Here is a 25,342-nt window from a genome sequence, read left to right on the forward strand (position 1 = left end):
GTGGGATGCTACTTTAGACATGATGGTCAGAGAAGGCTCGCCTCTTTGACTAACATTTGGCCAGGGCACTGAGTTCAGTGTGGGAGTCAGCCATATAGGTATCTAAGGGAAGAGCGTTCTAGGCAGAGAGGAAAAAAATGCAAAAGCACTTAGTTGTCAGGGCCATGTTTGAAAAACAACTAGAGGTCCATGTGGCAGCAACAGGATGAATAGAGTATAGTGGTAGGAGATGAGATCAGAAGGATATTCAGAATCAAGCTCAAATAGAACCTTGTAGGCTATGGAGCTTAACCTATATGAGAGAGAAAGCAGGTGGAGGGTTTTGAGCAGAAGAGTTACATGCTGTGACTTAAGTTTAAGAAGATCCTGGCAGCAGCTGTCTCTGGAACCATAGGTAGAATGAATGGAAGCTGGGAGGCCTACAGTAACCCAGGAGAGGGATGGTGGTAGCTTGGCCTAGAGTGGGAATGGGCAAGGTGGTGGAGAAGTCAGCTCTCTCGCTCTCGCTCTCTCTCCCCCTCCTCCTCCTCTCCTTCTCTCTCTCTCTCATACACACACCTGTAGGACTGTGACTAAGTGTGGAAATTATGGTCCTGGACTACAATTTAAATGTTATGAAAGATGAAAAGCAAAAATAGCATCACTAACAGAAGCTCGGAGATGAAAGGGGTAGATCAGATAGGAACATAAAATACGTCCAAAATACCATAAGCAAGGTGCTATGTGTACATGACTCTGTGATTGGATTTTGTATTATGTTCTTTGATATGCCTGTGTTTTCTGAAAAACTACACTTTTAAATTATCATAGCAAGTTTTTCTTTAATAAACTTTATTTTTTATATTTTTCTCTGGCCATTTTTTCTTTCAGATTAACTTTATTTTCAATTTGTGTAACTTACAATGAAACAGTTATCCAGTAGGAGGGTATTTATATGTAAGTTTTATTGACTTCTGTATGTATGGCAAGAAATACTTTAAATATAGTTAAAAAGACATGATAAACTGAGAAAAATATTTATAACACAAATGAGAGATGATGGACTAATTTCCTTAAAGTACATAATAAGTGAAGCCTTAATAAGATGATTGAAATCCCAGAATACTTAGACTTATAAATTTTGCTCTCCTTTTATATTCTTGAGGATGATTTCAAAGTACCATATTTACTGTACTTTGATTTTCTTGTATCATTTAATTGTTAAAATTAGCAAACATTTGGAGGCAGTTATTTTCTGACCATTTTTGATAAAGCAAAACAGTAAAACCTTATGTCACTATAGTTCCTCCTTCAGCTTTTAGGCATGCTTAAATATTTTAGAGATTGGATATTAAAATATTATTAAAAGAATCTTATGAAGCTTTTCCTCTGAGTTTTTTGATAAATCGATTTTTGATCTATAAATTTTTTATAACTTCATAATCTTTTTAGTCATTTTTTAAAAAGGATAATTTCTAAAACAGTCTCCTCCTTAGGTTGAAGTTCTTGGATTCTGAGAGTTATGGTTGCTTTGGGTTGTGAAAATAGCAGTTATAGTGGGCTTAGGTAGAATCTTTTCTTGAAACTCTGTGTAATAATTCAGTGTTTGCTTAGGAGACTTTGTACATGGTATATATGGTAGAAAAATAACTATGCATATTAAAATATATTCACCTAAATTATGTAACTATAGTTAAAACTTTACATTTATTATGAATTTTATAGTATGTCATGAGTGCTGATGCATATTTTATAATTTATTGATAGTTTTGAAATTAAAATGAAATTTCTACAAAATTCTAAATGATTGTACTGTAATTTTCATGCAGTTTTAGAGAAGGATTTTTGGTATAATTAAATATATTTGACTTTGTATGGTATCAAGGCTGTCTTTGGAAAGCTTTTACTTTGTCTCATATGTTATCATCACTGGTGTTATGAATAACAATAGAGTGAGCAAAAGGTGAGCAGTGGACTTAAGCATCCACTATTAAGAGAGTTTACTCTCTGTCATGCTACAAGGATTAAATTATTAAGTGTTATGTAAAGAGTAACGTTCAATATAAAGGAAGCTTGAAAATAAAGTCAAATGCCTTTTAATCATCTGAAATGGGTAAAATAAGTGAGAGATGATTTAAGAAGGTCAGTAAAATAGTATTTCCAAAGGAGTTGTTTTCAATGTATGGACATAATATGAAAAAGTATATAAAAGCCATGGCAAAAACTAGTAAAATTAGGCAGAATACTTGAATACTTGATCAGGCAGAAGATTGCGAATAGGAAGTATAAAGAAAAATCAGCTAACTCAATGAGGGAAGATTGAGAAACTTTCTCTTGTGAAAAATTTGTATGTTTTATTGGAACATCCATTTGTTACAAATATTTTAGGCACTTAGGAATTTATGACACCACTAATTTACATTTTGATGTAATGATGATTTTGTTAATATATATAAAATCACCTAGAAGTGCTGAGTTTGAATACCTTTCTTTTCAGAATGAGTTTTTTGAGGGAAGGTCATAAAAGTGGGGCTGTAATTTTTTTTTGGGGGGGTAGGCTATTCAGAACTATTCAGCATATGTCTCTCTGTGTTGGTCGACTTTCACAGGCACATGTGCACTGAGAGTTCATGGAGGGCATTGCATGTCCTATTGTAGGTTGCTGATGGATGGTAAAGTGGATGTGATGAGTGGTAACTGTGTGGTTAAAGAAAATGAGCCATTATTATAGAAATTGTTGCTTTTTGGAGGTTGGCGGTGACAAAGTAATGATAATGGTAGTTGGTTTAAAATTGGGATTGAATACTAATGTCTAAAGACAAAACCTTCACGTATGATTAAGCACTTGAGATCAGTAGGCATCAGTAGAGAGACATCTCTTTATTGTATATGAGGAATGGTAATTCGTCCCATATTTTAGAAGTGATGTTGCTGAGGTTCACTGAATCTCAATATTAACATGTAAAGTTAGAAAGGGAAGAAGATCTCAGCAAGTACTAGCATAAACAAGTTATTAACAATGAGGTTTTTGGGAAGAAACTTAGTTTTAGGTGTATACGTACTGTAACATATTAATCTATCAGTCAGGAGTTTCTACTTAATTTTTATGGGTATATCAGGATTAATAATTCCTGATAGTAAAACTATATTTTACCAAGATGGAGTTTACATTAAAAACAACTTTCTTATTTTGTCAGTATTTATGGGACTTGGAGGGAAGGTGAGTATAAGTCAGCCTTTGGTTATTTGGGTCTAAGAATACTATAGAGTATGGATATTTATTTTTATGATTTTATTAAATGTGTATTTTGATTGTTTTATTCCTATATAAAACATAGAAGTTGTAGTCATGTTTTATGTAATTTTATTTGATCCAAATGAGGTACTTCTTGTTCAGGATGAAAGGAAAGCTGAAAAAAAATGCTGCTTAGGTATGAAACATAGTAAAGTAAGTTAAAAGTAAATTGGGGACATCTGTCCCCAATACTTTCTAAAAGCTCTCAGTTGTATTCTTTATAATTGTGTGTACCTGATTGAAGTATTCTGTATGTACTGCATAATATAAACAAGCTAGAATTTTCTTCCCATTTTTTCATTTCCACAAAAAGAATGCAGTTATTTTTTAATTGAGTTCTTTAGGTGAAGGATTTCATAACAATCATAATTACATCTTGATTTTATCTTTTTTGTATGTTATAATATGCAGAATTGATGTGACATAATATGGGGGACAGAATATTAGCTAGCTTTGAAGTAAGATGATTCTCAGGTTGAATCCTTGCTTTGTTCATTCATATGACTATGGACAAGTTATATAACCTCTTTATAAACCCCTCTTTGCCTATCTGTAAAATATGAAAATGCACATCTTCTAGTTTAGTCAAAAAGTGGAATCTTTTTTTTTAAATTTTATTATGTTATGTTAGTCACCATACAATAAATACATCATTAGTTTTTGATGTAGTGATCCACGATCCATTGTTTTCGTAGAACACCCAGTGCTCCATGCAGTACTTGCCCTCCTTAATACCCATCACCGGGCTGACTAATCCCCCCTCCCCCCTCCCCTCTAAAACCCTGTTTGTTTCTTAGGTCCATAGTCCCTCATGGTTCATCTCTCCCTCCAATTCCGCCCCCTCATTTTTCCCTTCCTTCTCCTGATGTCCTCCATGCTATTCCTTATGTTCCACAAGTAAGTGAAACCATATGATAATTGACTTTCTCTGCTTGACTTATTTCGCTTAGCATAATCTTCTGCAGTCCCATCCATGTTGATGTAAAAGTTGGGTATTCATCTTTTCTGATGGCTGAGTAATATTCCATTGTATATATGGACCACATCTTCTTTATCCATTCATCTGTTGAAGGGCATCTCGGCTCTTTCCACAGTTTGGCTATTGCGGACATTGCTGCTATGAACATTGGGGTGCACGTGACCCTTCTTTTGACTACGTCTGTGTCAAAAAGTGGAATCTTGTTTTCTTTCTCTTTTTAGCACAGTGCCTATGCCGTTTTAGGTGATCAGTAACTATTCTGTATATCTTTAATGCCATTTGTTAATATAACATTTTCTACTCTTAGTATTATTAAAAATAATTACATTTCTTTAGCTACATTTTTTTTAAAGTTGGAAAGCAGGAAGAAATTTAAGTAGTACTAGTTTTATTTATCAGCCTATCGAATTGGCAAAGATTGCATCAGTAATAATGCTCAGCATTGGTCTTCCCCCACCCTGCTTAGTTGTATGTATTTGTACACGTTTTGCAGAGACAGTTTGGCAATATATGTTGAAAGTATTAAAACAATTAAAGCTATTTTTGCTTAGAATTCACACAGGATATAATCAGAGTTGAACACCCTGCTGCACAGCTCAGTGAAATTAGAAATCACCCATTCTTTAGTAGCTGGTGTGGTAAATCCTTGTGGTTGAAAAATAATCAGATAGTAAAATAATTTTTTTGAAGAGATACTGATAACATTAAGTTAAAAAAGGGGTAACAATAGTGGGTTTTTTCACTTGATCTCAGTTTTGTTAGAAATACGGAATTACAATTGTGTGTATGTTTATATGCACACAAAAAGAATAGTGTGCACCAATAAACTAATAGAGACTGTCTCTTTGAAGTGTGATCATGGTGGTTTTTGTTTTTCTCTGTGTGCTTCTCTATATTATACTCAGTTTTCTATAATAGGTGTGCTGTTCTTTTGTCAAGATAACCTATGAAGCACCTTTTGAGTTTAGAACATAACATCTCTATTGATGCACTAGAGACCCATACCGACTGGCTGGGTAATATAACTCTTAGGTAGTCCAGAATGTGATATGTAGCAAAAATCTCTATAGGAAACAACACACAGCTCAATTAGAGAGTAAATACGTTTTTTTACAAATATATTTTTTAGAGTCCAAACCCATTATTAGACCTGCTGGTTCTGACGGAGTCACAGGCAGGAGAGGAAGCGGATGACATCCGGACTGCTGTCAGGCAACAGCTCCAGAAAGAACTGATTGCTCTTTTCAGTACCTTGCTTCTCAATGTCATGGCAGTTACTGACAGGTACCGTTTGTCACTGAAGGTTTGGGGACATTGATATAGAACCTAGTTTCCTTTTGATTTCTAAATCAAGGAAGAAAGAACTCAATAATAGTCAGTTGTGGTCTGTTTGTTTTTATTTCAGTGGAATCTCTGGTATAGCCTGATTGTAATTTCATACACACACACACACACACGCACGCAGTATTTTGCTGTCTCTAGGTTTTAGGTCTTAGTCCTCTCTTAATTCTCTGAGCAATTATACCCATTTCTATGACTTTATGACTGTTTTTGCATAGATGATTTTTAAGTGTGTATCTATAATTCTGACTTAAAATTTTTTTTAATTAGATAAAATTTACTATTTTAACCATTTTAAAGTACACCGTTGAGTGGTTTTAATATGTTCACAATGTTGTTCAACTGTCACTATTTAATTCCAGAATATTTTCATTATTCTGGAAAGAAACTTTGTACCCATTGAGCAGTTCCTCCTCATTTACCCCTTACCCAAGCCTATGGCAACCACTAGTCTTTCTGTCTCTATGAATTTGCTTATTCTGGACATTTTATATAAATGGAATCAGACATATGTGATCTTTTGTGTCTGATTTCACATTGTGTTTTCTTTTTTTTTTTTTTCACATTGTGTTTTCAAGGTCCATCCATATTATAGCACATATCAGTGCTTGTTTCTTCCTATAGGTGATTAATATTCCATGTATAGATATACCACATTCTGTTTATCCATTTTTCTGTTGGTGGACATGTGAGTTGTTTCTACCTTTGATTATTATGAATACAACAGCTATAAACATTTGTGAACAAGTTTTGTGTAAACACATGTTTTTAATTCTCCAGTATATACTTATGACTAGAATTGCTGGTTCATGTGGTAACTCTATGATTACTTTTTTTTGAATTTTGTTTTCCATAGCAGCTATACCATTTTACATTCCCACCAGCAATGTATGAGTGTTCTAATTTCTCAACATCTGCCCTAATACTTCTTATTATGGCTATCCCAGTGGTGTAAACTAGAATCATTTTGGTTTTGATTCCATTTCCCTAATGAGAAATGATGTTGAGCATCTTTTCATGTGCTTAATGATTATTTGTTATCTTCTCTGGAGAAATGTCTATTCAAGTCCTTCACCTATTTTTGCATTGGGTTGTTGTTGTTGAGTCATCTTTACATATTCTGGACATCAATCTTTTATCAAATATGATTTGCAAAATTTTCTTCCATTCTGTGGGTTGTGTTTTAACTCTTTGGATAGTGTCCTTTGATGTACAAAAGTTTTTTTATCTGCAGGTCTTCCTGTGCTCAGATCCCAAATCTCTGCTGGAAGGAAAGACCTGATCCCACACACATGACGTTTGAAACAACTAAAGTGTCAAAACAACCCTAATTCAGCTCAACACCTGACTAGATCTCAAAGATCGGCCTCTTAACCAAATCTTGTGACCAAATGGCAAACCATTTCTATGGGAAATTATTACGTACTTTGCTTTCAGTAGCTCTTATATACAAATATTTGACATACAATCACAAATGGAGAGAATTATAAAGTAGGAAAACGTCTCCTGTAATTAAGAGAAAGAAGTCATTAGAAACAGACTATCAAATGTCAACTATTAGAGGAACTTTAAAGCTATTATTATAAATAATATTTTCAATATAAATTAGATGAAAAGATGGACAAGATAAGTAAAAATATGTAGAATATCAATAGCAGAGAAATGGAAACTGCAAAAAAGAACTAAATAGTAATTCTGCAACTGAGAAATACAGTTTCTAAAGTAAATAATTCATTGCATGGGCTTAGCAGCAGACCAGACACAGTATAAAAGAGGATTAGTAAATTTAGAATACAAGTCAATATAAATTTCACTAAAAAGGGTCACCTAGGGACCTTCTGAGGTGCTGAGAATGTTTTATATGTTGTTACGCTTGGTGGTTACATGATTATATACATATGTAAACCATCCTGTAGTGTATATATAAGATTTGTGAATTTTACCTCATGCATTTGTGCCTCATCAAAGTACTGAAGACAAGAACAAAGTGAATCCATTGATAGTAGACTCTGGAATGTGTATAGAATCTCTTGGGGAGGGGGCTTATTAAAATATTAAGATCAGTAGCTCAGGAATCTACATATTAAATAAGTGCCATAGGTAGTCCCTTGGGCTAAACTTTGAGAAACAGTGCAATGGACTGTTCTTTGGGTGAATGTTCTCTGGATGTGGAGCGGAACTTGCGGTAGGGAGGATGAGACCATTTGGGTGTGGAGCTTGGGGAAGGTTCACAGGGACCAGGAGAGGGAACTGGTTGGTGGCAACTGTGCCAGGTTGAACTGGGGTTGGGTAGATATTTGCAGAGGCACCATTGCCTTTGATGGTATAGCTTTTCTTTTGGAGTGGTTGAGGTAAAAGGAGCAGAAAATGAGAATGACTTTTATGTTAATTTTAAAAAACAGAAGGGACACAGGGACGCCTGGGTGGCTCAGTTGTTAAGCGTCTGCCTTCGGCTCAGGTCATGATCCCAGGGTCCTGGGGTCGAGCCCCGCATTGGGCTCTCTGCTCGGCAGGGAGCCTGCTTCTCCCTCTCCCACTCCCCCTGCTGTGTTGCCTCTCTCACTGTGTCTCTCTCTGTCAAATAAATAAATAAAATCTTTAAAAAAAAAATTTTATCATGGGCGCCTGGGTGGCTCAGTCGTTAAGCGTCTGCCTTCGGCTCAGGTCATGATCCCAGGGTCCTGGGATCGAGCCCCGCATTGGGCTCCCTGCTCAGCGGGAAGCCTGCTTCTCCCTCTCCCTCTGACCCTCCCCCGAACTTGCTTGCTCGCTCTCTCTCTTAAATAAATAAAATCTTAAAAAAAACCAGGAGAACATTTTTAATACTATTAATTAGATTACAAGTGATCCTTGCACAACACAGGTTTGAACTATGTGGGTCCACTTATACATGGATCTTTTGGGGATACAGTATAGTACTGTATATGTACTTTCTTTTATGGTTTTCTTAATAATATTTTCCTTTCTTGGGGTGCCTGGCTGGCTCAGTCAATAGAGCATTTGCCTTTTGATCTTAGAGTTATGATTTCAGGTCCCATGTTGGGTGTAGAGCTTACTTAAAAAAAAAAAAACAAAACAACTTTCTTTTCTCTAGTTTGCTTTATTGTAAGAAAACAGTATATAATAACATATAACATACAAAATACATGTTAATTGACTTTATGTTATCAGTAAGGCTTCTGGTCAACAGTAGGCTATTTGTTGGATTTTTGGAGAGTCAAAAAGTATATGAGAATTTTTGACTGCACGTGGGGGTCAATGCCCCTTACCTCCACGTTGTTCAAGGTTCAGCTGTACTTTGTTGTTAACTCGTGAGGAATATGAATTTATACAAATAACCTTTAGGCTTTGGTGTAAATTCTGTGTGTTTCTAAAACTTTAAAAACACCTAGATGACAGGTATATAAAAATTATGATCTTTAAATCATACAACTATACACCTATAATACTGTGATGGAATGGGTAAAAATATAGGCAGTAGTTGTCAATTTTGGAGTCTAAAAATCTGTAAAACTGAGAAAATTTCAGATTTTATTTGATGCTTTGTTATACAATGATGTTACTTCTTCCAGCAATTTCATCTTTGTATCCATGCCTACTTATTAGTTTCAGGGATTTTGTTTTCTTTCTTTTTTTTCTCTCTCTTTTTTTAAAGATTTTATTTATTTGACAGAGAGAAAGAGAGAGACAGCGAGAGAGGGAACACAAGCAGGGGGAGTGGGAGAGAGAGAAGCAGGCTTCCCGCAGAGCAGGGAGCCCAGTGCAGGGCTCGATCCCAGCACCCTGGGATCATGACCTGAGCCAAAGGCAGACGCTTAATGACTGAGCCACCTAGGCGCCCCAGGGATTTTGTTTTCTAATAAAAAATGTTCTCTTGATTGTTCTGTTTCTGACAGTTGCATTTAAATTACGTCTCAAACTCATTAAAACTTTTTATTTTAGCTTTCCGGGGAAAACAATTTCAGCTAATTAAAAACTCAAGTTTCTAATGATTAAAAGTATAGATTTAATATATGTAAGTTAAAGTCATCTAAAGTACGCATTTAATTTTCCATTCCAACTTTTAAATTTTATTTTTGGGTGCTAATACTAATATCCGTTTATGTATTTTTCAGTGTAATTGTTATTGGTCCTTTACATCGTATACCCTAGATGGTATATGAACTCTGTTTTCCTTGAAAAATCTTGTTTGAGACTGCCATTTCTCCTGGTTCATACTTTTCTGACGTATTAAGTTGTTAGTAACCCTTTGCCATCAATAAGTTAACCCATTAAGCCCATCACACTTGATCTCTTGTTGATTTTTTTTTCCTTCCTTTACATACACAGGAAGTGCTTGGAGCTTCTTTACGTTTTCCAAACGCAGCTGGCTCTGAAACTGCTCCAGTGCCTGAGAGTCACGGATGCTCCTCACTTCTATGGCCTGCCATCCCTCGAGAGGACCTTACGAGGGATGGCTCATCTCACAGCATCTCCAGGATGGAGCTCACATTCTCCTCTCACAAAGCCACTTGAAATTTGTGTTAAGTACTTGTCAGGTCTCCTTGAAGTAAGTAAAAATAACCGGTGACTATAACAACAATAATAACAACTCCCAAAGAATAGCTATTTACTATTTATTATTAGTATTTATTGATTGATTGATTGATCACTCCCTTTGTGACACGCACAATGTTAAGTGCATTATATGTATCACTATATTTAATGCAGATTATTATTCAGTATTCATATGATTCATCATAATGGTTAAATGTTTTAATGATTTTTATTAACAAATACGTAAGATCACTTTCAGAACACACTAATTTTCAAGAAAAACTAAGGCTTACATTTAAGTCCCCTCATTAGGGTAATTTATTTATTTATTTATTAACTTATGTTATTTATCCTTTTTATTTGTGAAATACAACACATATGTGGAAAATACATAAAACATAAATACATAGTTCAGGCATAACATAGTGAACCATCCCTGATCTAAAAATAGAACATAGCCAGCACCTTGGGAACGTTTGTGATACCCCTTTTCAATCTCTACTCCTCTCCTGGAAGGTAGTTGTTACTTTGAGTTTTACGGTAATCACTTGTTTACATTTCTTGGTAGTCTTACCACTTAATTATGTGTTCATATTTACAACAATTCCTGATTTTTAAAATTTTGTAAAACAGAGTCATATGGCTGCTTTCTTTAATCATTATGCTTAGAAGAGTTATTCATTCTGCTGCCTATAGGTAGAGTTAGTTTAATTTATTTTTGTCTAGTACTCAGTACACTACAGTGTTGAAGGACATTTGGGTTTTCTTATTCTAATTTAGAGCAATTTTGGATCCTGCTTCAGTAAATATTCTTGTCTCTACATGGAAATGAATTTTTGATATTTTATTTTCTAAGTATTGTTGAATATATGGAAATTTACTCAGTTTTTTTATATTAACCATATACCCAGCCATCCTTGTTTCCAAACTCAAAGGAAAGGCCTTTAATTTTTCACCTTTTCATCATGCTGTTTATGGTAGTTTTTTCAATTAAAGAAAAATAAGATTAAGGAAGTTTCCTTCTAGTTCTACTTTGCTAAGTGTTTTTTTTTCTTATTTTAACTCATAGATGTATAGTGCTTTTTCTGTATCTTTTAAGATAAACATATGATTTTTTTTCCTACAACCTATTAAGGTGGTGGATTAGATGGATCCATTTAAAAATGTTAAGCAAGCGTCCATTTCTGGGAGAATTTCAACTTAGGTTACGACGTATTCTTCCATTTATTTATTTATTTAATTTATGATGTAGTGTTCCATGATTTGTTGTTTGTGCATAACACCCAGTGCTCCATGCAAAATGTGCCCTCTTTAATACCCATCCCCAGGCTAACCCATCCTCCCGAATATTGCCTCGGATTCACTTCTCCGCACGTCCTGCCTTCCAGAAAGTGGTCGCTTTTCTGTTCAGAGAGTTGTTGCTATTCTTTTCTTCGATCTCCTGTTGAGTTCACAGGTGTTCAGAATGGTTTGATCCCTATCGAGCTGAATTCCTGGGACCAGACGAAATCCAGGTCTCCTACTCCTCTGCCATCTTGCTCCACACCCCCCTTCCTTTTATATATTAAAAGATTTGATTTGTTAATGTTTTTAGAATTCTTCCAATTTTCTTTTTTTTATTATTATTATTATGTTATGTTAATCACCATACATTACATCATTAGTTTTTGATGTAGTGTTCCATGATTTATTGTTTGGGTATAACTCCCAGTGCTCCATGCAGAAGGTGCCCTCTTTAATACCCATCACCAGGCTAACCCATCCCCCCTCCCAGAACCCTCAGTTTGTTTTTCAGAGTCCATCGTCTCTTATGGTTCATCTCCCGCTCCGATTTCCCCCCCTTAATTCTTCCCCTCCTGCTATCTTCTTCTTTTTTTTTTAAACATACAATGTATTATTTGTTTCAGAGGTACAGATCTGTGATTCAGCAGTCTTGCACAATTCAGTTCTTCCAATTTTCTTATGCAGAGAATGGTTTTAGAATTACTGCATGTCTTCTTTCTCATAAAACTTTATTTATTTATTATTTATGAATGAATGAGAGAGAGAGCACGTATGCACCAGAGAGAGAACACAAGCAAGAGGAGTGGCAGGGACAGAGGGAGAGGGAGAAGCAGACTCTCCGTTGAGTAGGGAGTCCAAAGTGGGGCTTGATCCCAGGATCTTGGGATCATGATTTGAACCCAAGGCAGATGCTTAACCTACTGAGCCACCCAGGTGCCCTCAGATTTTAATATCAAAATTAGCCTACTTTTTATGCATAATTTTTTTTTTATTTACCTTCTTCCCCCCTTTGGAATAGTTGATTTGAATTGGTGGTATTTCTTTCTTAAATGTTTAGTAGAATTTGATGATGAAGCAATCTGACCTGGAGTTTTCTTTTGGGGAAGATTGTAAATGAATTGAACGAAATGAAATGAATTTAAATCTAGAATTCTGAGATTTTTAATTTTTTGTGTCAGTAAGGTATGTTTTTCTAGAATTTCATCTAATTTTTGAATTCATAGCTCTAAAATTATCCATCAATGCAGCTCATTCTTTACATGTATGTCAGGTTGACAGTGAGGTCTCGTTGCATTCCAGGTATTACTCCTTCCCTCTAGTTTTCTTGATTAGTCTTACTGGTAGGTTTGTATGTTTTATTGTTATCATTCTTTTCAAAGAATGAATTTTGGCTTTGTTGATACTCCCTTTAATGTTTTTCACCATTTTATTAATTTTTGCTTATCCTTATTTCTTTCTCCTTTGGGTTTAATATATGGCTCTTTTTCTGAAAAATTTTTTAATTAAAAAAAATTATTTATTTTAGAGAGGGGGAGGGGCAGATAGAGAGAGAGAGAGGGAGAGTCCCAAGCAAACTCTGTGCTGAGGGCGGAGCCTGATGCAATGCTCAGTCACACAACCCTGAGATCATGACCTGAGGGAAACCAAGAGTTGGTCGCTTAACCAACTGTGCCACCCAGGTACCCCCCTTTATTTCCGGTATTTTAAGATAGAGTCTTATTTCATTGATTTTTTAAAAAGCTTTTTTTCAAGTATTTTTACCTGTCATTACCTTCTAATAAGCATGGCCTTAACTTTATTTAACACATTATGATATGTCCCATTTTTATCATTTAGGTCAGTATAGTTTCAGTATGATGTAATAAATATAGCAATGATGTAGCTATACCTAGTTCTGTAAGAGAAGAGCTTCACCAGGGTTCCCTCCCAGCCTTGCATTTATGCATGTAGTCCACAGAGGGAAGGCTTAATCATAGCTGATCTAAGTCTTGAAAAAGTTCCTGTGATCTTTCTGGAACATGAGAACATGGGAGGCTTGTGAGGACCTGCTATAAGACTGTTTCTTACTTGCTTTGCTCTCTATAGGGATGTCTGTCATGAACCTATTTCTTATTGCCTCCTGGGTTTTGATGAGTGGGCTTTCTGCCTCAGTTCCCTTGGGCTACAGCTGCAGGCCATGAGCAGCTTAGCTGCAGCGGGGCATGAGCTCCTCCATAACAGAGTACCCTACTATCCACGTTGCTATCATCTGGCCCCTCTATTTCAGTGTCACCCTGTAAGGACTGGGAGCTGGCACCTTTGGCTACTAATGCTTTTGCTGTTTATGTAACTAATAAACTGTCTGAATCTAAAAAATGGCTCATAGTTTCCTTATTGACCAAATCTGTCAGCATTGCTTGTCTTGAAAGTTTCAGTGATATCCCGAGTTTGAATGATAGTCAGAGGCTGGGATCTTTAACTTTTAGGATGTCAGGAAAGTCTCTTAGAGGAGGCAGTGTAGAGATAGATTTTGAAAGATGAATGATCTGATCGATAGTGATGGGCATTCTAGACATGGGATATTCTGACCAATTTGTATCCATCACTTCCTGTTCCTTTTCCCGCCGCACACTCCTACTTGTTGTCTAGCCGTCTACCTACCACCAGATTATCCTTTAAAAACAGAAGCCTTTCAACCCAAAGCTCTTTTTCAAGTGCATATGGCTCTTTGTAATCTTGCATTTTAAATCTTATATCTGTTTTAATTTATTCCCATGTCTCTGAAGTTTCTGTTTTATTTGGCTCTTTTCACTAAATAAAAAAGTTTATTTTAAAAGTCTATTCATGTAATTTCTTCTCTTTTTTGGGTGGCAGTCTGTACACAAAGTTTAAGATCTCACTTACTCATTTACCTTCCTTAAGGAAGTCTTATCTTCTATACATGCACACTCAGTAAAGAGTGACTGACTGGTCTCTTTGGTTGTGTACCTGCAGCAGTTTGTATGGGCCACTATTATGGTGCTTAAGACATTGTATTTCTATTTTGTTTTATGTGTTTATCTATTAGACTGTAAGCTTGTGAGAATCATCACTGGATCATTTCCACTTTCCCATAGTTCCCCTTTATCCTAACATAGTGATTTGTACATATTGGAGAAATAGTAATTTAATTTATATGTATCTTATGTGTGATTTTTAGAGTACAGTTTGAATTAATATTGAAAATGTGATATAAATGAATGTAAGTGATGATGTGTGTTTAATTTTTGTGCTTTTATTATTAAATCATGCTTTAGGTGATGTATATTCAGCTGTAAACCATGTTTCAGATGATGTTACCTAGAATTTTTCCCAAAAGTACATCTTATTTTGTTAAAAAGTTTTCAAAATCCTAAATACTATTAGGTGTACTATAAAATTTAATATGAATTTTAGTGTAGCCATTTTAATCAAATAAATTTTTTTCTTGGATAATTATAAATACTGAAAAAGTACACACTGACAGTATATTAATTAGTCCCAAACTTCAACATGTCCAGAAATGTATGCATTTTTAGAAAAGTTATGTTAGCTTAGAGGTCTTACCATAATATTTTTTAAAAAGTCAGATCCTCCAATGCATTTAAAATATAATTCAGTATAAAGTACCTAATTTACAGCATTATGTCTAATGTGATTTGTATATACTCCATTTATAAACCTTTTAGAACCCATCTCCTCTGTGAAGTGACTTTTATCTGTTTCAGATCAGGGATATGTGTAGGTCTGCTACAACAGTGACTAAAGAAGCTAGTGCTAACATTGTTTATATTTGGAAACTATCCGGAGTGCTTGTATTTTTAAAATTGTGTAAGAGGAGAGATTTCAGATCACACCTCATGTTTCAAATACCAGAAATTAAAATGAGCTTTCTCGGTGTTGGAGAACAAAAGGGCTTCTTAGTTCTGTGAGAAGTCGAGGCAAAAAGGCAGTAATGTCATTCTAAGTTCATTTGTCTTTGAGGTGATAAAAATCAACACAATGTATTAGCTAAGGAATAGATTAAGACGTACAATCCCTGTTTTATAATGTTCCACTGATTAACAAATCTTGATTTGGTATAAACACATTTCACGCTTTATACAGTGTCTTGGGAAGAAAATCTTTTTGTCTTCACATTAAGTGACAGGAAAATAATATGAAGATGTCTGTCACTTTTGTTAGACACTGTGGCAGAGTCCCATTAAATCTTACTTGGGACCTTTTGCATAATTACATAATTAGTAAACATTTAGATTTATTTATTTTACTACTGGTTAAGTGTATTTTTTTAAAGAATGAAGTAAGGCTTATGTGAATACACATTGAAACAAAGTCATTGTTGGTCCAGAGGACTTGCTGTATAGTTTCTCATTAAAGCTGATTCCTTTTCAGAAGGGAGCCGTGTTTCTAATATAGGTATTTTGTTTTTGCCCAGTGAAATTTGAATGGGAATATTTGCTTTTTGTGGTTGAGAAATGAGGCTTTTAAACTAAGCATGATACATTATGACAGGTGAATAAACTGTCATAATTAAATCCTTAAAATCAGACATACAGAATATAATTCCATGGATCTGACAAAAAGGTCTGATTGAAAGGAGATAGAATTGAAATTCTTGGCTTGTCCTTTATCAGCTAGGCATGAGACCACAATGTAGTTATCTCCAGTGACTTAGAGTAGAATGATAAGGACTTGGTCATTCTGGTATCTTATTTCTAAGATAATCCCTTAAAGTTTTAAACTTTTAATTATGAAAAATTTCAAATATACACCTGAGGAGGGAGTAGTAGAGCAGAGCCCATCACTTAGAGTTTTTAACTCCTGGACAGTCTCGTTTTATTTTTCAGACATAATATACACTTATTTGGTTTATGAAAATTCTGACGTAGCTCACAGATCCCAAATCATCTTCAAATAAATTGCTTTTGTTAAATAAGCTGTACCAAACATTTATGATTTATGGTCTTTTTAAAATCATCTGCTGTATGAACTGAAAAAAATCCAAACTAGAAAGTAGTCTCTATTTTAAGACAAAATGACTTACTTCAAAGGATGCTGTGATGAATAAAAGCATTCAGAGGCCTTGGGTGAATGAACTGAAATACTTTTTATTGTATTGGTCAGATAAGTTTTTAAAATTTTTTAAAAATTATTTTTTTTAGAGAGCCCATGATTTGGGGAGGAGGGGCAGAGGGAAAGAGAGAATCTTAAGCAGCCTCCACGCACAGTGCAGAGCCTGATGCTGGGCTCGATCTCACTACCCTAAGACAATAACCTGAGCAGAAATCAAGAGTTGGTCACTTAACCGATTGAGCCACCCAGGCACCCCAATAGAGTTTTATATAAGTAGCAATTTCTAAGTATAGTTTTCAATAAGATATTTATAAGCTCTTTTACTTAAAGGATACTATAACATTTAAAAAATGTATGAGCATATTCTACATCACAAAAGTCTCCTAGGAGGATACTACATACCTTTGTACAAGTTCCAAAGAGAGAAAATTTTAAACTAACAATATTTAATTGTGGTAGCAACCTAAAATATACCATCTTAACCATTTTGAAATGTGTAAACTATAAGAATGTTACATATACTTTATGTGGTTAGGATTCAAATCAGACAAGTTAGTAGAAAGTTAAATGTTTATTTTTATATACCACTCAGAGTAAAGCCACCATGATATTGTTTATCCTTGTTTTCTCAGGTCATTACTTCTTTTTATGTGGAGCGTGGAGGAAATGCTATGTCCTTTATGGGAAAAGGCGTCACAAAGAGCACAGTTCTTTGCTTGCTTCACTTATCCCACGAGATGATGATCCAGGCCCAGAGCTCGGTGAGAGCATTAAAAGCTGCTGTCTTCTGAACGCATGCTAGACAAGGAATGTGCTGTGTCTCACACATTTCAGGCCTATATGAAAATGTTTCTTTTGACTTTTCTTCTTAGACAAAAATGATTTTTTGACTGAGATGTTTCTTAGAAGTTGTATATTACACAAATCTGAATTTTATTTGAAATTTGATTGAAATGTGCGTGCTGTAGAGAACTACATTTTTGTCTAAATCATGCAGGGAATAGTTCTGAAGAAAAATTATTTTGTTTAACTTTCTAAGAAGAAGCTGAGATTTTTTTTTTTTTTTTTTGGCCTTGTTTTGGTTAAATACCGAATGAAAGCCAAGTCTTAAGTACATTTTAACTTTGTTTTGATTTTTAAAAATTCAGTTATTTAAACTTCCTCTGTTTTATTCTTAGAAGCTTACCTAATGTGTCTCTTCCCTTTTTTTCATTCTAGGAGTGGATGTCACTTTGGTTCTTGCCTTTGGGTACTCACAGTGAAGAGCATGCTCGTACTCAACAAGGACTGGCTTGGTTGATTCCATTATGGGTTGATCGAGACCCAGAGGTCAGTGTGAGGGAAAGTCGAGTCCATTATGTGGGATTAAAAACAAATGAAACAAAATCTGTATGCATATATGTGAATTCATATTTTCCACACTGAGATTATTTTAGTGACTTATACCTTAAGCTGTTTACTCCCTGTCTTAGTTTGGGCTTCCATAACACATAACATAGGTGACTTGAAACACAGAAATTTATTTTCTCATAGTTCTGGAGGCTGGAAATCTGAGATTAAGGTGTCAACATGGTTGACATGGTGAGGGCTCTCCTTTCTGGCTTTCAGACAGCTGCCTTCTCACTCTGCACTCAGTGACCTTTCCTTTCTTCCTCCTCTTATAAGGCCACCAATCCCATCAGATTAGGACCCTACCCTTAAGACCTCATTTAACCTTAATTACCTTCTAAAAGCTCTGTCGTCAAATTTAGGTACATTGGGGGTTAGGGCTTCAATATACCAATTTAGAGGGGATACAGTTCAGTTCATAGCAGACCCTTTTCAGTCAAACTCATTAAAGTACAGACTAAAAAATAGAAAAAAAGAAAGGATCATAGAATCTTTCACTTTTAGAAAGAAGAGTGAAAAATTAATGGAGAAACCTAGCCATTTCCAATGAGTTTAGAAGGATAGCTGCGAAATGACATTAGTGTGTCATTTAATACAATAATACCATTGCAGTGCAAAATTTTATATTAATAAAATTTCCAGTTTTAGCCATTTGTCCACTTACTTCTTTTCTTAAAAACCACTTTATTGAGGTATGATTGACATACAAAAAGCTGTACATATTTAATGTGTACAGGTTCAGGAATTTGGAGATAAGTGTACACCCCTGAAATCATTACCACAATCAGTGTTGTAAACATATCCTTCACCTACAAAAGTTTCCTCCTGTCCTCTATATTGTTTATTTTTGTGATTAGAATACTGAACATAAGATTCATCCTCTTAGCAAATTTTTAAGTATATAATACAGTACTGTTAACTGTGGGCACCATCCGTTAAATTCAAGCAAGCAATGATTATATTCTATTCCACTAAAAACCTTGATTTTTAGAAACGCTATTTGATCTGAACCTAGAGGTTCCATTCTTTGTACACATTGAACTTGGACTTGTTGCTTGACCATGTTATGACTACATTATTTTTTGTTACCCTGTAGCTATCAGTGAAACTTTTAGAATCAGAATTCAGAAATGAACCAAAATGCATAGCTTGAGCAGCAGTGGGACTATGGTAAACGTATTATACCTCATCAATCTTACTTGAAACATTCTTCTTTTTAGTAATTTTGGAGAAAATACTAAATGCTTTATAAAAAGATAGTTATTTCTTTTTGAAAAGAAGTTTCAAAAAAGTTAAGTCAGTTGGAAGAAACACTAATAACTTAAGGATGGTAGAACAAAATAATAGATAAGCTCTTTAAAAATGAGGAATAAACAGGAATCATGTTCATAAAAGATATGTAAGCACCCGATGCTTTCTCTAGAAAGAGGTTTGTGAGTTATAATTTTTATTCTTACTTATACCTGGTTTTAATTTTCTGTGACATTTGCTTATTTGAATTGTGGAATAGGATTTTTATTCATATATAAATTTATAGGGCACTATTTTCTGTAAGTGCCTTTTATAATTTAGGATCATCAGTGTCATAAAAGTATGATCTCTTATGTACCAGAAAAATTCATAATCCATGTTAGGGAATTGGATTCTTTGATTTGACAACTTTTCTTTAATCTGAACAGGTGAGGTTTACTTCGCTGGGATTAGGATCAGCACTGACCACCCTTGAAACTGGTTGTATGGCATTGTCAAACAGTTGTCAAAACATTTCTGGTGGGCTCTGGGGAACGGTGGTGAACATTCTTCTGGACCAGTCGGAATGTAGTATGGTGCGCCGGGAGGTATGGCTGTCCCTTTAGCACCTCCTCCCCTTTCAACCGTAGAAATTCGTTGTGATGGTCTTTAAAAATCATACTCTCTTTTCAGCACTGTGGACTGATCACCCACCGTGATCTTTTCTGCCTGCAAAAACACCCAAATAAAATGATATCAGAGAATAAAAAAGATACTAATTCACAGTAAATACTGGAGTCCTTTATTTTGACAAAATCAAAGCTGAATTTGCTATATTTTATACAAACTCTTCTATATAATTACACATTGAAAGGTAGTTCACAGAAAAAAATTACTTTTCTGTTACCTCAGTGTGTATGAGTAATATCCATAAAGCTTTACTTGGGACGAGTGGCTGTCAGAATACTCTGTAGTAGTTACCCTGTGACCTAAGAGGAAAAATAAACCCTACTTTAAATCTTTGTAAATAATTTGTGGTTTTCTTTTGTTGCTGCTTTTCCTGAAATGATGATTGATGCAAATATTTTTAAAAACAGTAATGAAATAGTGATTAGAGGCTTATGGAGGAAGCAGCAGCTCCAGGGCCCACCATTTGCCAGTATTCGGTTCCAAAATCCAAATGCTGTAATTTTCTTGTTATTTGTTTTTTAATAGTAATGCTTAAACTTGTAGCTTCCTCTTGATTTACCAATTTTTAAAGATATCTACTGACTTAAGATGGTTGAAAATTTCACTCTCTTGGATCCCCTCCGTTACCCCTGTTATTCACCCTCATATAGTCATCTTCACTGTATAGATGACCAGTGTTCATACTACTAAGATTATTTAATTTGACCATCTTCAGGACGTGGAAGGTAAAGTTGGACATTTGTGGCTTGTATTTTTAGTTAGGACTTTTTTACTGAGAGGAGCTTGTATGAGGGAGAGAAAGAGAAGGGTGTGTGTGTGTGTGTGTGTGTGTGTATAATAATAGAAACATGAAAGTGTATTTCTTAACTGCTACCAGAACAGTTTATATTTTATATTTTATAGATCATTTTTTTGGAAAAATAAAATTCTGAAATGGGGAAAAGTCTATTTCCTGATGAAATAATTTCACCCACTGTTAGGTCATCATATAACAAGCAATGAGCTCTCATATTGATGTCTCAGCATGTGCAGTTGCCCAGTGATGTGTTTTTTATTATTAAATTTCAATATATTGGTTATTTCAGAGATGACAACAAGGTGGCAGTATTGACATTTTCTTTTTCTTTTTTTTTTTTAAGGCTGCATTTATTCTTCAGAATCTCCTTGTAATTCCAATGCCTTCAGTAATTATAAAGGATTATACCTGGCAGGTGGGTGACTTTAAACAGTTATCAAGCTAGTAGATATTTGAGATTAATTGATAAAGTTTCAGCATGTGTATATATATATGTATATCTCTGTCATTACTGTTGAAACTATGGCAACAACATCTCTTAAAAGAGAATGTAGAAATTTTCTTATACTTGATCAGATTTACAAATTTTTCTCTGTAATGTTAAAGATAATTTTGAGCAGAAATAATAGCTAACATGGTGTTTACCATGTACAGAAATAATAATAGCTAATACAGTGTTTATTATGCACTCTTCTAGGAGCCTAACAATATTTAACTTAATAATTAACTTGTGTAATTGTTTGAATTCTGAACCACTAATTATTTTCATTTTGTAGATTAAAGAAATTTAGCGCAGAAGGTTTAAATAGTTTGCCCTGATTCACACCTTTGCTTTGAGTCTAACTAGTCTCTCTTACCCACTCATTATACTGCCTCTCTAATTTAATAATAATACATAAATTTGTTTATGGTTAAGAATGCATTAATGTTAATGTATTTTTTCCTTTTCTGGATTAGCGCAGTTAAGGTCATAAGTTATCTTTCTTTGGTTTTTACTGGATTAATTTTTTCTGAAAATCAAGTCTGGTAGTACCTAACTTTTTTATAGCCTGCTGCTTTTTAGATGATTTGGAGAATAGAAAAGTGCTGTCATTGGGGAGATAAGATATGCTCTTTCTCTGTGTGTGTTTACTAATCATACTGTTGCATCTCACTCTCCAAGATCCTAGACAAATCCAAGGTTTCTTTTAAATTTTCCATTAGAATTCCTTTGTAGGAATTGCTAGATCCACTTGCACCTGCAGTGAGGGCAGCTTTTCAGGCAGTGACCTGAAGCATGGGTCCAGGTCAAGGCCCACATCTCATTTAACTCTTGGAAGGCTCAGTTTTCCACACCTGACACATCCAGCTTAACTCTGCTAGTTATGGAAAATCATAGGCCACTTTTCTACTTGTTCCTCTAATTTGTGTCACATTTTCTTCTGATAATGGTTGCTTATTCGTAGTCTGCATTGTAATAAAACCATAGGAGACAAAACTGGAAGGAATACACAGGATTAATATTTATGTTAATGGTGTAGTAGTTTTGATGCTTGTTATACAATAACTAGATTTTAAAATGTGTTGTTTTTGGCTCAAATACTCAAATCATCTCTAGTCCCATTGTTAAACTAGTGACACTTGTGTTTTATATGCTTGGTAATGTAATGCCGATGAATTTTTTATTGTTGAAATAAATATATAAAAGCAAGAGTAATACTACTTCTGGGCTCTATTAAAGCTCTTGTGACATTTTGTTATAATATAGAAGCATGCAGAGATGTTCATGTTTTTCTCTTACAAGTTAAATAGTATACAGTTCCTTTTTGTTGCTAGTGACATGCTTACTGCAGCTTTTGGTTTTATTATTCTCCACTTCTTCGCCATAGAATTAATTTTCTACTAAAAAGTTGAAAATAGTCCTTTTTTTTTTTTTTTAAAGATTTTATTTATTTGACAGGGAGACAGAGAGAGAGAGGGATCACAAGCAGGGGGAGCAAAAGACAGAGGGAGAGGGAGAAGCAGGCTCTCCGCTGAGCAGAGAACCTGATGCGGGGCTTGATTCCAGGACCCCAGGATCATGACCTGAGCCGAAGGCAGACACTTAACCGACTGAGCCACCCAGACGCCTGAAAATAGTGCTTTAAATGAGCTTTTGGAGTCTTTTGCCTTGCTTATTATGGCCAGAATCAAAATTTTTGAGAGCTGCTCTAATTCAAAATAGTATTTGATGATGAAACTTTTGCTAGTCTTAAGCAAAATTAGAAAAATAAGCTTGTTTTTTTGTGTTTTTAATAAGCTCCGATTTTCTTCCTCTCTTTTTTTTTGATCTGGTTTTTTTTGGTCATTATTTTTGGTTTTTAAGTGTCCTTAGCACTATGAAGAGTTGGTAGCCACATATTTGTCCCCCTGGTTTTTTTTAAATATTTTATTTATTTATTTGACAGAGAGAGAGCACAAGTAGGCAGAGAGGCAGGCAGAGGGAGAGGGAGCAGCAGACTCTCCACTGAGCAGGGAGCCTGACGTGGGGCTCAATCCCAGGACCCTGGGATCATGACCTGAGCCGAAGGCAGCCGCTTAACCGACTGAGCCACCCATGCGTCCCTGTCCCCCATTTTAAAAAAAAGTTTAGTGGTACTTTAAATCCCAAAGTGAAAACAGCTGTTCCAAGAAGGGAGCAAAATAGTCTTCAAATACTTCAGTGGACTTTTATAATCTCCAGGAGGTTGTGACCTTTGCCTTTCTATTACATCTAGAAAGAAGGTGCTACAAATCCAGTATTCTAAAACTTAAAACTGTCTTTGGTAGAATGATGAATAATAATCTTATTCAAAAAATGTTATATTCACTTGTCTTTATGTATATTTCACAGTATTTTGAGGATAGAGCAGGAAGCAGCACCAGTATCTAGAAGCATTGTAAATATGTTAATTTGGTTGAGGTAGATATTTCATTAATTATGTTTTACAAAGAGAATTGCTTTTACTGCTTTCCACTTCGTTTTGATGCCTGAAGTCTAAGTTGATACGCTCTGTACTATTGCTCCGCTGGGCATTCTGCAGTGTTCTTTTTGTGATTACTGCCCCTTTCCAAATTCTTTTCCTACACACCCAGAATAAATTCCTATTTCATGTCACTTCTGGAATTGTTGTACTTTTGAGTGGTAATAATTCGCATATATAAATTATGTAACTGGTTTTATTGCTGACTGCTAGAAAGTTTAGAGCCTTCCTATCAAATGTGGCTTATCTGGTATATTGTTTTTTGGCTTTATTCCTGGTTCTGATATTTTCATACCTTTCTTTTTCTTTCTTTCATTCCTGCTATACTTTCACTATCATGTTATAATTTACCTTTCCTTGTAATAGGCCTTAAATCTTTTCTGGAACAAGGTGAGGCATAAATCACTTAAAACATTTTAATTTTAAAAGTATTTATTAAAACATACTCTCAGTAAACCATATAATCCATTTTAACTTTCTTTAATCAGACACAGCATTTAATATATATATATCAATAATTTAGGTTCTTTTTCATGTACTAACTTTATTGCCTTTGTTTCTCTCTTTTTTTTTTAAGATTTTATTTATTTGAGAGAGAGAGAGTGAGAGAGAGGGAAAGCACAGAGGGAGAGGGAGAGGTAGAAGCAGACTCCCAGCCAAGTAGAGAGCTCGATGTGGGGCTCGATCCAGGACCCTGAAATCATGACCTGAGCCATAGGCAGATGCTTAATCACCTGAGCCATCCAGGCGCCCCTGCCTTGCCTTACTTCTTACCAATTAATCTGTCTGTGTAGAATGTATGTGACCATATTTTTCATGTATTTCTTAAATGTTTCTCTCAGCCCCCATCCCAGACATGATAGTGCTTCATTAGTCTTTGCTAGTGCATAATGATATTGCTAAGTAAATAAAGTTAAAAATCAGGTCTTAAGTTTTGTAGGATGGTTCCCCACTTATTGGTGCATGGATACAGAAGTGTGGTGGATGTGGGCAGTCCCCAGGAGCAGGGGAAGAGAAGGAGCCTGACTTCAGTGCAGTTTCCCTCAGCACCCAACACCTTAGGGGCCTGAAACGCTGGCTCCTACTGCAATGAGAACTGAGTTTTTGGTGTATCAGTCCTGGTGTGCATCAAAGTACTGTTTTTTGCTTTTCTAAAGATTTATTTATTTGAGAGAGAGAGAGCACACGTGCACACGAGTGGGGGTTGGGGCAGAGGGAGGGGAAGAGAGAGAAAGAATCCTCAAGCAGACTCCCCGCTGAGCATGGAGCTGGACACCGGTCTCTATCCCAGGATCCTGTGATCGTGATCTGAGCTGAAATCAAGAGCTGGCCGCTCAACCAACTGGGCCACACAGGCGCCCCTCAAGGCACTGTTTTTTTTTTGTTTTGTTTTTTGTTTTGATTTTTATATAATTTTTTATTGTTATGTTAGTCACCATACAGTACATCATTGTTTTTGATGTAGCTTTCCATGATTCATTATTTGCATATAACATCCAGTGTTCCATGCAATACGTGCCCTCCTTGATACCCATCACCGGGCTCCTCACCCCCCAAACCCCCTCCCCTCTAAAACCCACAGTTTGATTCCCAGAGTCCATAATCTCTCATGGTTCATCTCCCCCTCTGATTCCCCCCCTTTCATTTTTCCCTTCCTTATTTTTTTTTTTAATTTATTTTTTTTATTCTTATGTTAATCAAGGCACTGTTTTTTAAGAGTGATGCTATAAATACTGGTCTTCCCTTCTTGAAGGCTACAGCCTTCTCAG

General features: G+C 35.2%; 1 protein-coding gene across 4 annotated transcripts in view; it reads left to right on the top strand.

Annotated features, from left to right (window-relative positions):
* RTTN (rotatin) overlaps nt 1-25,342 on the top strand; it is a 153,137-nt gene that overhangs the window by 62,365 nt on the left and 65,430 nt on the right. For all 4 annotated transcript variants that reach the window (XM_081801040.1, XM_081801041.1, XM_081801042.1 and 1 more), the window contains 6 exons: nt 5,383-5,537; nt 9,924-10,143; nt 17,120-17,248; nt 17,706-17,816; nt 19,556-19,714; nt 20,936-21,007. In XM_081801040.1, the coding sequence (XP_081657166.1) occupies nt 5,383-5,537; nt 9,924-10,143; nt 17,120-17,248; nt 17,706-17,816; nt 19,556-19,714; nt 20,936-21,007 (846 nt within the window). The remainder of the gene's footprint in view (nt 1-5,382; nt 5,538-9,923; nt 10,144-17,119; nt 17,249-17,705; nt 17,817-19,555; nt 19,715-20,935; nt 21,008-25,342) is intronic.

The sequence above is a fragment of the Leptonychotes weddellii genome, chromosome 13 (assembly GCF_054177405.1).
Source record: "Leptonychotes weddellii isolate Sample4059 chromosome 13, ASM5417740v2, whole genome shotgun sequence".
Lineage (NCBI taxonomy): Eukaryota > Metazoa > Chordata > Mammalia > Carnivora > Phocidae > Leptonychotes > Leptonychotes weddellii.